The sequence below is a fragment of the Ctenopharyngodon idella genome, chromosome 17, assembly GCF_019924925.1.
Source record: "Ctenopharyngodon idella isolate HZGC_01 chromosome 17, HZGC01, whole genome shotgun sequence".
Lineage (NCBI taxonomy): Eukaryota > Metazoa > Chordata > Actinopteri > Cypriniformes > Xenocyprididae > Ctenopharyngodon > Ctenopharyngodon idella.
In genome coordinates, this window is record NC_067236.1 from 8,859,452 (window position 1) to 8,873,129 (window position 13,678).

Consider the following 13,678-nt stretch of genomic DNA (forward strand, 5'->3'; position numbering starts at 1 on the left):
CACACACACACACACACACACACACACACACACACACGCCAGAATATACGACTGGTACATAAATTCCACAAATAAACATAGTTCAAAGATATTACATTATTGTGACAGATGATAGCTGAAGCTTTATTTTAATAAGCATCGACACACCCTTTTTTATAGACTAAACAAAGGAACCCCAGACACTTACTGAAAAATCCAGAAAGCATTGCCATGTTCCACCAGTTCATGAGTGGGGAGCTTGGTGCACCTTTTAAAATGAAGCTATATTAGATGCAATTCTAATAATTTGTAGGGTCACTGAACTGCAGTCTTTAAAGTTTTTGTATTTGGTCCCCACAATGTAGAAAAAACCTGACCCGCACACACATTTATCTGTCCTGTACAGAAAAAAAATAGTGAAAAGTACAAGGTTGTAAAGGTCAATGATGAAATGGGATTTCACAGTTGACAGTAGATGTTTTATGTTTCTCCTTGTACGTTGAAGGCCAAATGTCCACTTATAAGGTGACTAATTACAATAATTCTACCAAAACTGGAAAACTATCAACTCAGACTTTCCAGATCTCTCAGGAAATGTAGATCAGACACTCCATGAGAAAGCTGCTTAAGATTGATTAGCCATTGTTGCTTCAAAGAATTGAATTTAATGAAATCTTTTTATTGTCACTTAAAAATCAACAAACGGTATGGTACAAAACAAACACAATGAAATAAAAGAAAAAGACAGGTGCATCATATAGGGGGACAGTGTTACACTTTATAAATAATTTTGTACCTTGTCAAATGTTCACTCAAGACTCAAAGCAAGTCTTTGGTCAAACGTGTAGCGGCCTTTTCTTAACATTATTTTGCAAATATTTATACATAATATATTATGGTTCTAAAACATACTGACATATGAAATAATGACACTGGCATTTCAAATATACAGTAATATAAGATATAGTGTTGCCAGGTACCAGCCTGTTGAACAAATGTGGAGGATGACAGTACATTGCAGTCACAGAATTTAACACCGTCTTTGTTTTTTTTTGTTTTTTTCTGTCTTTCATCAACATATTCTTGCATTTCTAAATGATTAACAATTAGAGATACCGAACATGCTGAGGTATGTCTTAAAGTCAAATGTGGCTGAAGTAAATACATTTCAAAATAAAGCCTTTCTCTACCAGGTAATGAAACTGATTGTGTCACTTTGGTATTGCATACAATAAAAGGAGATGATATGCAGGAGATTGTTGCAAATAAAAAAAAGGTGACAAAAAGTAGGAAAATAATGTGCAGTTACTGACTATTTAAAAGAGTGCATTAAAGTGCATTTCCTCTTTGTTTCAAGTCCTTGTCACTCCAGACATAATGAAAGAAATCTTTGGATCTGGATTTTTTTTTTTTTTTCAATGGTTTTCATGGATGGTGCAGTAAAAAGCCCTATTCACACATCCTATAATTCTCTGCAGCCTTCAGTCAGAAATGTTCTCATTAATGGAAACTATATTAACAGGTTGGTGATATCTATGTACAACACAGCGAGACCATTCATCTCATAGAGTAAAGTAGCAATTCAAGTGATCAAGGTCTACAAAAAAAAGCATCTGTGTCCAGTAAACAATCTACTGAATATACTATTCGCAAACAATTTCTGCTATCAATATATAAGCCTCAAAAATGAGGCCGTCTTTATAAGCATCTAAGAAAAAAATAATACACCCTCTCAAAAATGACAGGGTTTGTGGGAAATGTATAAAAATATATATATCATATTGAACCAAAGAAAAAGTTTGGCACCATGAGAAGTCGCCTGACAAAATGTCAGTCTAATCACCAGGTAAGAAAACTGTAAGAAAAGGAAGACAAGCTTCTACGTTCAACAGAATGTTAAGGCCAAGTTCAGTTTTAGACCTTGGAAATATTGTTCAAGCCACAGAGGCTACTTTGTCACAATCAAGAGTGTGCTTTCGCTGCAAAGTGTTGATGTCCTCTTCTGGAGGAGAATCTCCCTCCTCCGTTGTCCTGTTCCAGCAAGGCAGGGTGGCCAAGAACAGAAACAAACCAGACACTAAAACACAAGTGCCACTGATGTAGAACGCCAGGTCATATGACTGAGTCCAGTCGAAGAACCAACCTATAAGAAAAGAAAATGGAGACAACATCAGTAAAAGAGCAGGGTTGTTTGAAAACTACCTGTGGTGAGATATCACTTCATTGGTGAAACCAACAAGGAAAATATATTTGCTTTTTACTTTATTACTCATCTATTTTTTGCTCTTGTTTTTAACTGCACTCGTGTTGATAAGATTATTCTTACCTACAACAGGTGGCCCAAGCGTGATTCCAAACCCTCCGAAGCACATGAGAATGCCGTGAGCCTGACTGAGTCGTTCCATGCCCACTATCTTGGTAGTGATGTAGGACGTGAGAGACCAGTTCCCTGAGAAAAATCCAACCATGGCCGACAAAACTTGCAGAGTCAGGTAGCTCTTAGACACTGGGATGAGCAGCAGAGTCAAACCTGTGCCTGTCAGCGTCAGGGCATACAGGTACAGGCTGTTTACCCATCGCATGTCTGCCAGCACACCCAGGACCAGCTTACCAATGCCAGTTGTCATTGCAACGATTGAGACAAGGGGTATTAGTGCAATCCCATCGATAAGCCCCTCGCTCTGGGCTACGTCCTCCATGAAGAGAACAGGTGGGAATGCCCCTAAGCTGAACAAGAAAATAGCAATGCAGAAAGCCATGAAGACACGGTCCTGTAGGAGCTCTATAGTCTCGCACATGTACCGTCTATAGGGACGCATCCGCTTCTTAATGGCTCGTGCTACTATTGAACAGGACAATATCCTGCCATTTCTTTCCCCTTCACTCTCTTGCAGCTCTGTGGATTCCTTGGTGATCAACAGCTTAATGGCGACTATGTTATTGGCCGAGCTGGGTGTGGTTTTGAGATCTGAGCCAGAGTCAATGATAATTGCAGTTGGTTTGGTGTAGAGTGGTTCTGGTTCCTCTGTACGCTGTAGAGCAGCTCTCTGTTTTAGGTAGTAACCAGGTAAGTTCATAGGTCGCATTGGCCCAGCACATGCCATCAGGTTGAGCGCCAGCGCTCCAACGATAAGCAGGCAGCCCTCCAATCCAAACAACTCAATGAGTTCATTCTGGAGTGTGGCGTAAGTGAACCCACCCACACTTGTACCTGAGAAGAATGAAAAGAAATATCATCTGACCCATTCTGAAAAATCATCTTAAAGAAGAACATAACCATGCAGAATCTATTGAATCTGGGAATAATTTTTTTGCTATCTGCTCCACATCTAATGAAAGTTTAAAAAAACTCTTTATGCATTTTTTTCCCACTAAATTTGCCAAAGCAAAAAATTATTTGATACAAACTAAGGTATCAATGAAATATTGTAATATATGGGCTCTTGCTTCAAAGCTTGAGGATGTCCTCCCCACTATTGTTTCCAATGATCAAACAAGGTTTATAAAGAATCACCAACCTTTTTTCAATATCCGTTGTTTACTTAATGTTCTATATTCTAAGCAACAGGCTATCCCAGTGTGAGTGTTTGGTCTCTTTAGATGCCGAGAAGGCATTTGATAGGGTGGAGCGGGAGTACCTTTTCTTAGTTTTGAAAAAAATTGGATATGGCCTGGTCTTTCTTTCTTGTATTAAATTATTATATAGTGCTCCTTCCGCAGTAGTCCTGACCAATATTCTGTACTCTAGACCATTTAATTTGTATCATGGGACTCGACCGGGCTGTCCTTTAAGCCCATTATTATTCGCTTTAGCCATTGAGCCTTAAGCAATTGCCCTAGTCAGCAGATTATTGGAATTACTTGTGGTGATGTAGAGCATAAGGTAACTTTATATGCAGACGATCTATTGCTTTTTCAAATCCTCAGACTTCTTTACCCACCGCCCTATCCTTGCTTGATAATTTTAGTCAGTTTTCTGGTTAAAGGTTTAATCTGCACATGAGTGATTTATTTTCCAATCAACAAGGTAGCTACGCAATTACAGTATACCACTAAAGCCAGTCAAAAGTAAATTTACTTATTTTGGGATCTGTATTACACAACATCATAAGCATATTTTTAAACACAATTTTGGTAAACTTCTCGAACAGATTAAAAAAGATCTTTCCAGGTGGTCCCCTTTGAAAATTTCTCTCACTGTGTGCATTAATTCTATTAAAATGGTTAAAATCTCTATTATTTCTACTTATATTTGGAATGGTAAGCATCCCCATCTGTGTAAAGCATTCAGAGGTCCGGATGCAGCGGTAGGTATGGCCCTACCTAACTTTAAGTTTTACTATTGGGCAGCCAACATACGAAACACACTGTATCGGTGTCACTATCACTTCTTGCCTAACAGACCATCCTGGTTGGATATGGAAATACATTTTTATAAGCAAATCAACCTTCCAGCAGTTCTTGCAGCTAGACTACAACTAATTTCCTACACTCCTGCTGAATGCCCAGTAGTGAAACACTTGCTGAAGATTTGAACCCAGTTCAGAAAATAATTTGGCTTTCAGGATTTTCCTCTCTTCTTAGCCCTATTGTTCGTAATCACTTTTTTGCCTTCAATGCAGGATGGATCATTTAAGAGATGGTCTGACAAAGGGATAAAATGTTTCAGACTTATTTATTGACAATTAATTTGCTTCCTTTGAAAGGGGGATTGTTGAATCTGATTTGTATTGAAAAACAAGTAATACCGAAAAAAACTTTGAAAGAGAAAATATCATAATACACATTTCATTCCATAAAGTGCAGTTACATTCAAAGAGAGAGTTTAAAGGTCACACCTGTGGTAACAATGCCCAGTGCTAGGCCACGCCTCTTGTCAAAGTACTGGCAGGTTATGGTCAATGTGGCAGCATAGACAAGTCCGCAACCCATGCCTTAAACACAAAAACATGAATGTAGCATTTCATAACTATATTTACACATTTAAAATCTCTGCAACTATAATTTTAATGTCTATATATATATATATATATATATATATATATATATAAAATACACACACACACACACGCACTAAAGGCCTTGTCGCCATTGTTTTTTATATAATTTCCCATATCATGTACTTCTGATTGAGGGGAAAAAAGAAGTAAAGATACCTCAACAACAGGACGTAAACACTGAGTAGATTAACTCTGGTGTAAGTAAAGTAACACCACTGAACTGAATATGCAATGGTATTTGTGGATAGTACATTTCTGTGTGTGTGTGTGTTCAGAGGAGGGGTCGGCACTGTAAACAGTGATGGTACCATGGTTTCAAATTCTAAATTGTCAGTGAATGTTATATAATCATAAAAGCAACCCTGTCACAAACACTCCAACATATGCTTCTGACATAAGCAAACTATTTAGCACTTACTATTAATCATACACACAAACACATACATCAGACACACATCACTCTCGACCAATTCACAGAACCTGATTTCACAAAGTGCAACATGTTCCTAGATCAACATCCTTTTTTATCCTGGAACAACATTCCAGTCAATCAATCAGATTTGAGGGACAAGTTTACAGTTTATGTGAAGTTTAGGCTCACAACCAGGGGTAAGTGCTTCTACATCAGTGTTATTCAGTTAATCATTTCCCTGTGATTTTAGGGATAACTTATGAGCAGAGCAATGTTGTTCCAGGACCAACAAAATATGTTGACCCAGGAACATGTTTAACTCTGCAAAATCAGGATGTGCCTACTAATACAGGGCATTCACACGTAGACTCACATGTTCATATAAGTTTGAAGGTCAAAAAACAGACACAAACACATCTGTTTCTCAATACCAGCAAACTGCTTTTCAATTAACGCTAACGATGCTTTTATTTTCTTACCGACAACAATGCCGTAGGAGAAGATGAGAAAAGAGACACTCGGAGCAAAAGCGCTCAGCATCAGACCGCCGGCCACCATCACACCGCTGAAGACAGTAACTGGCCGTGCACCGAAATTATCCACACAGGCACTGCACACCGGGCCTACAAAGAGAGACACAGGAACAGAATCTTACTGAATGCAAACAATGCAGAAGAATCTCATAAAGGATCTACAAAGAAAAACAAAGCGCAATGGAGTTAAGCTGCTGTGCCGTTTTATTTTTTGATTCTTTTTATTTGTACTCTTATCTCTTATTCTTTTTATTTGGTCTTGAATTATTGTATCATTGTATGTAGTTTATTTACCTTGCAGTTATTTTAATTATACACTATTTTCAGCGTGGCAGATAAGGCACCAATGCATAGGCAACACATATGCACCTTATTTTGTCTTGCCAATAAAAGCTTAACTTGAAAACGAAATTATTGGTACCATGTTATAAGACCCCTCACAGGACGTACAGCCCTTCTGTCCTATTAATCTGTAGAGGGGACTCTCATTTCATCTCTGTATTAACATATACTAAAATAGACGCTCTTAAACTTAAGTAGTGAAGAGAATGTGTTTTTCTATCTATCTATGATTAGAAATAACAAATGACTCAGCACTGTGTTGTTCCTAATATGGCCAAAATGTCTGGACAGTGTGTGTTTGTGCCATCCACACGAAATAATTTCCCTGTCTTTATTTTGATGGGGCATTAAGTTCTGTACTGTCTGGTATGGGATACTTTATATCCCCTAACATCACTGCCAAATGCCCACAAACACTTACGATTACTCAACACCAGCCAAACGAATGCTGACCTACACTACACTAGTTTCAGACGACCAGCTTTATCAGTATGAATGGACAACTCAAAGCTGAATCAGAACCACCCAACCAATAATAACCAGTACTCTATCAAACATAATGAGAAATTAAACTTTAAAATAGCCAATGTAACCAGTGGAGCGGGCAACTATCTGCTCTGTTTTCTCCATAGCTCCTTCCCAGAGTTGGTCCAATCAGGAATTATTCAGAGAATTTTTGACATCTAGACAGTACTGATGTGATGTGTGTGTGTTTCACAGGCCATAAACAACTCTTCACTTCTGAATCAGCATGACCAGGGCACACAAACACATGCTTATGTCCCTGACAGTTCTGTTCAGTCAAGACTTTCCTTCTCATGACGATAGACTACACAGCTATGTCTGTAAACAAAACCTGACACCTCCAAAACCCAAACACGCACAGACACATTTACACACACACGCATTCGGCCTGTGTGAACTTTTACTGTAGCTCATGAAAGTTGAGAGAGGGTTGTCTTTCTTGTCTTTAGAACACAATGTTTTCCCCATCCGTTTTATGTTATAAGAGAGCTCTCTGTTAGCATTCCCATTAATGTCAGTAACTGCAAACTCTTTACGAATGGTAAAGCAATGTTGCATCATGTAAAATAAATGGGGAAAAAAAAAAATTGACATCTTATCTTAAAAGTCATCATTTGATAACCAGATTATGGCAATTACCACCAGGGGCTAACTTGCTAACCAGCCAAACCTAGACTGCTTGACCATGTTCTCTCTCTCGTAGGTAAAGATTGGAAGGTGTTCTTCTGGCCTCATTGTCAATTTGACACCTGCAACGCAGACAGCAATGACCGACTAATATAAACATCTGCACTGTAAACAAGTAGATAATTACTCTATCTGTCAGCATGTCTTTTCATGGGACAGGGGATTAGAACAATGAGTCAGCAGCATACTATGTGAATAAAGAGCCATGCTGAGTTTTAGTGTGTGTGATTTCTATGTCCAATTAAACAAAGAAACAGGTTTGATAGGTAGAAAAGAGCTATATACTTTAGCTCATGAATTATCTTAAGATTTTTTGGCTTGTTTTCCATTTAAAATAGGTAAAGAACATTAAAACAACATATTTTAGTTGAGAAGAAATTGCATGAGATATTACAGATTAAAAAAACAAAGAAAATAATATTTGCCAATAAGGTAAGAAAAAATAAAAGTAAAACTTATATTACACAATTTGGCTTGCTAAAAAAAATGGGAAATGGGAACCCATTTGTCAGCAAAGTGACTCTTTCTGTTTGCACTTGCTGCTTTTTATTAGGAAACCTGTTCACTTTATTTATCTCCCTCTTTCTCTCTCTCTCACACACACACACACACACACTGGTTTCCATGTTTTATGGAGACTTTCTGTAAACATAATGATTTTTATACTGTAGAAACTGTATGGTCTGTCCCCTAACCATACCCACCAAAGAAAACTTTCTGCATTTTTACATTTCCAAAAAACTCCATTTTGTATGATTTATAAGCTGTTTTCCTCATGGGGACCAAAAAATGCCAAAGTCAAAAACTACTGGTATTACTATCCTTGTGGGGACATTTGGTCCTCATAACATATGGAATACCAGGTACACACACACACACACACACACACACACACACAAGAGAGAAATGATCAGTAGTACTCACTGGTGATGAGTGCCACACCAGACACCATGGATCCGACCCAAGCCGTCATGCCTTTTCCTTCCTGGAAGGCACTGAGCCACTCGGGGTACAACACCCCAACGGACTGGGGGGATCCTAATGACAGGAACTGGGCCATGAAGGAGGTCAACACAATCATCCATCCCCATCCACCATCTAATGCACCCTCATCCTTTAGAGCACCCATTCTCAGCAATGATCTTACACTGACTTCACTTGACACAGGGGCCTGCAGAAAGAAATTGTGAAACATATATGATAATAGCCTAGGAAGGTGTCACAAGTCAAGCAGTGACAGCAGTGTGACATACTATAATTTATGCAAAACTAATTTAAATAATATTCTTGCAGGAATGCTATATGTAATTATTTATAATTTGCAATACCCTATTTAATCTTGATATACAAATAACTTTTTAGGTAATAACTTTATTAAAAAAAGCTAAAATGTGATTCAAATTAGTTGGCAAGTTACTGCACCTACAATGTCCACTTTTGCATTTTCAAATCAATCTTAAACTCCATATCATGTAGTTCACGTGCATGTTATTTGTCAACTCGAACAAGCTGAGAAAATTAAACAAAATTTAAAAGCTGTGATACTTACGGCAGGTAGATGTTGCTTTTGCTTGCAGAGAGCGGTGTGCTGAACCGCTCGTGCCTGGTAAACCAGGCCAGCCTCACGTGCTTCTTTGCTGAATACCTTCTCGAGATCAGCAACGCGCGCCGCCAAGTTTTAAACGGTTCTGGATACAGACCACACCTCGAAGGTGGAGAGACCACAGACCGGACTGCCTTCTTATCGCCCTGTTTTCTTTATATTCGTCCATAACATAGATAACAACCTGCAGTCGCGAGGAGAACTGGTGCCGCTTGGAGCGCGCGGATGCATCTTTCTCTCTCCAGCGCGCACAGAGCGGTGCAACGGAAGAGTGCTGAAGTTTCTCATTTTCTCAACATGCGCCCTTCTATCTCGTGAAATAACTAACCGGTTTGAAGCTGTTTTCACCGGCCAGACTTGTGAGATCAACTGTACGATCAACTGGCAAGAAGAGCGATTGAGTCTAGTATTTTATATCGCGTCCCAGGAAAACTATACTGTTGCTTTAAAATGCTGGTATAATAATAATAATGATTATTGTTATGTAAATTAACATTTTAAAATTCAAAATAAATAAAATAAAATCACAATTAATTATAATACTTTATTAATATAGCATAGCATCAATATTATAAAACTACATCCCCTATGCTGAAAGTGAAACATCAGCTCCTTATAGTTCATGAAGTATACAACTCTGTGGACATATATCACATACATTTCACATATATATTCTGCAATTTTTATATTACAAAACTTATATTATAAAGGGAAAATTATGAATAAAGAACTGTTTTTTTTTTTTTTGAGTAAATCTTTGGACATCTGAATTCATGTCAAGGTTATGTCTAATGACATCTCTAAAGTAATGTGCACATTTTTAAAATAAAAATCCCAATACCTGCACCTGCTTGTATGAACACACTCATTATAATCTATAGGAGTTTGGCATCACAAAAGGTTTCGACCACTATGTTACTATAATTCACTTATTTGTAGGCAGTACATATAATGAAATCTGTTTGATGCCAGAGCTGAAGTTTACACTGGCTCCTAGAGAAAACTTCATAGGACTAGACTTCTGTTAGGACTAGATTAAAAACTTCTTCCCACCATTCTGTCTCTCCTCTCTGGGTGGTCGGCTGAACTTTTGTGCTGGGTGAGTGCGTGAGGGTTAGACAGCTTGGGCTTTAAGCCCACCGAGATCCTGTTCCTGCCTTATGCTTGTACTCGTTCCCACACACACATAAAACGAGAAGTACAGTCTTCCCCCACCCTGACTCTGTAATCCTCTCTGACATGAAAAGAGAGGGAACAAAAAAGACAGAACAGAACAGTTAATTGCATTTGCCTCATATCACCTTTTTGGACAACATCTCTTATTATGCAGCGTGACTGCAGCCCGTGGAGATCTGGGAAGCCAATGGGATACTTCTGGAAGGAGCATGTGCTTGGCTCTATATTACATTTGGATTAAAAAGTATACTTAATAAGAAAACACAGCACTTGACATGATGGACAGAGCATCTGTACCAGTCCAAACACACCTAATTAAGTCTAATACTATTTTGCACAGTTAAGAATTATAGCAAAGTCATCAGTCATCTATGAAACAAGTATTTTATGTTTTAAATTTTGTTTTAAACACTTGAATGTACTTGCCGTTACTAACAATTCTACAAACACTTCTTGGCAATCTCTCAAAACTTCACAAGTAGCCACTTGGGATGCTTTTCCAACAATCTTGAAGTAGTTCCCATGCATTCTAGTCATTCAGTTGTTTTTCCTTCAATCTCTGGCCCATTTTTTTCTTTTTAGCTAAAATCAAGTCAAGTCACCTTTATTTTATATAGCGCTTTATACAATAAAGATTGTTTCAAAGCAGCTTTACAGTGATAACAGGAAAATGAAGCTGAAGTCAGTTCAGTGTTGATTCAGTTCCATTGTAAAGCAGACATATATCGCTGAATATTAAAGCTGCTGTCCATAACTTTTTTTTGGTTAAAAATGATCCAAAATCAATTATTGAGCAAGTACATAACCAGCCAGTGTTCAAAACTATCTACTAATGTTTTATAATTCAGATGGTACTGGTGGGTTTTTGCGGGAAATTCGAGCATGTCGCCGTTTGTCTTTGCGTCATTGCGTCATGTCTGTTTACATAAAGAATGAGGCCCAGCTAACTAGGCTATATAGCATGTGAGGCGGATCATTTATAGCCTTTTCTCAGAGCAGCTGCAATAATTAAACTTATCATTTTGATGGCGGATTGTATATGACAAATTAACGTAGTGATTTGACTGTACAAAAATTGAAATCTACAGGTAACGCTAATATACACTAAATACACATAGTCACGCAATGCTGATGTTGTTAACATTAACAATTTAAGAATAAAGTATAACAACTATAATAATTTGCACGGTTTGACATGATAAGCAATCGTTAGATTTATTCATCATTGTCAGCGCGATTTACTGTAATGCTTTCTTTTCCTCAGTCAGAACAAAAGTAGCAGACATGTTACTTACTTGTTTAGATTACATTCTCCATTGAAAATTCTTATTTTGGTCATACTTCCAAGACTACAATCTGTGATTCCGAAGTACAGTATCCACACCGATGTGGTGACTGACAGCAAACATTAGATTCATCCGCGCTGAGGAGCCGTAAAGATGATAATTCCGCAAATAACTGCAATTGCAGGTTTCAAACAGAGATGGCGACAAAGAGGCAAAATTACGGATTGCAGCTTTAAGTGTCCCCAACTAAGCAAGTCAGAGGCGACAGGGGCAAACAACCCAAACTCCATCAGGTGACAGAATGGAGAAAAAAACCCAGGCCCAGTCGGGAGGCCAGTTTTCCGAACGAACATGAATGAACGGCATGATTATGAAATTAAAAAATTAATAATAATAAATTCATAGAAAAACAATTTATATTTGTCAACAAAACTACAAAGGTCTTTAAGATCATGAGAAATGTTAAAAAGTCGAGTGTGTCCAAACTTTTGACTGCTACGGTACATAGCTTTAAGTTTATTGATGTTTCTCCTTTTGTGCAAGAGGGTCAGGTCAGAGCAGACTGAGTCATGAAATTGCTTTTGGTTTAATTTTGTTTTGTTTGCTGTAATTTTAATTAATCTTGAATGGCATTCTTATTAAGAGCTTTTTTATAAAAAAAAAAAAAGGTTTTTCTTGGAAACCAAGATTTGTCCCATTTCAGAGGAAGTGTAATGAGAGCAGCATCAAACCTGTGCTCTGGAATTAGAGGAAATCGGTTAAACAAAAGCTTTGAGTGTGACATGATCTCCATGTTTACTATGAGTTTTCGCTTCCTCTTTCAAGAGTGCTGACTCAAGTGTTTTCTAACTTGACTAGCATGGCAGGAGAACATAAACCTTGAGCGACCTCTGCGATATCCTGTCACTCCTTTCCCTTTCCCCCCTCATACTGTTATTGACTTGCTTACACATACAGCATCTCCTGATGTGTACAGTCTTGCTTTGCCATTCCATTCATATCCTTAAACAGGTCAGCAGCAAATCAAGCTAAGGTCAGCTGAGGTAATGAAAAGCGAATCTCTCCAAAGACTGACACAGGACAGTGGACAAATTATAGCACTGCTGTAGAGCTGCTTTAATTAGCATCTTCATCTTAACACATACAGAGCATCAAATCAGTGTAACTAAACTAATACGTCAAATAACATTTCTATCAGGATCATTTCTCCTTTTAATTATTAAATACCAAATGATTGGAACCATTGTTTTTTACCTATGTACCCCCAAAGATCCATTAGTAATGCTCAAGTATTGATTGACATCAAACCAGAAATGTAACTCTTGCCTTCATCTTTCTTGTCATATTAAACATCTTTCAGTACTATCATTAATATTAATAAAGAGTCTTTTAAATTAAAATAGTTGATTATGTGAAAAGACTTTTGACAGGCTCTCTACCAGAATTATTTAGTATCAAAATTACATAATAAATGATTTTATTTTATAATTTTTATAATTATATAATAATTATTTATTATTATAATTATTATTGACTTTTGCCAGGTTCTCTGTGATTGGTACCAGAATTATTATTATATTTTACTTAAAATCATATTATGATTTTTTTTATTATTATATTTTAATTGTATTATAATTATAATTCACGTTCTCCATGATTGGTACTAGAATTATTATTATCATTATTGTTAATGATTATTATATTTGTTATATTTTATTATATTTTAAATCTTTACAGGCACCCCTGGTTGTTCCCTATACCTGTTGTTAATGCAGTCACATGGGTATATCTATGTTAGTTCCTTCAGAACAAAAGCAAACAGTGAACTGCATGACTTCAACTATTCCTCGAATCTGACCGGAATGTTAGAACTTGAGGGTCAGTTACACCCCTCTGACCACCCTAGCCTGACAAAACCGGTCTGAACCAGGTGAGAGTGGCTTGGCAGAGAGAAAGGGGCACAGGACAGCTTATGCTGAAATACTTCTGCAGGAATTACCACACAGCTACAGGACTGTATGTGTGTGTGTGAGAGAGAGAAAGAGTGCTTGGTAAGACATGAGAGGCATTTGGTAATTAGACTGGAAAACTATTGTGGGGGGTTCATATGCAGTGCCAAACAGGTGCACGCTGTT

General features: G+C 37.5%; 1 protein-coding gene across 1 annotated transcript; it reads right to left on the minus strand.

Moving 5' to 3' along the window:
- Positions 1-637: 637 nt before the first annotated feature.
- Positions 638-9,312, minus strand: slc16a9a (solute carrier family 16 member 9a). Its single transcript, XM_051868663.1, has 6 exons — positions 9,028-9,312; positions 8,403-8,649; positions 5,871-6,014; positions 4,818-4,913; positions 2,306-3,190; positions 638-2,122 (listed from the first exon to the last, which is right to left on the minus strand). The coding sequence occupies exons 2-6, from the start codon at positions 8,605-8,607 to the stop codon at positions 1,914-1,916; spliced, it is 1,539 nt and encodes a 512-aa protein (XP_051724623.1). The 5' UTR covers positions 8,608-8,649; positions 9,028-9,312; the 3' UTR covers positions 638-1,913.
- Positions 9,313-13,678: the final 4,366 nt, after the last annotated feature.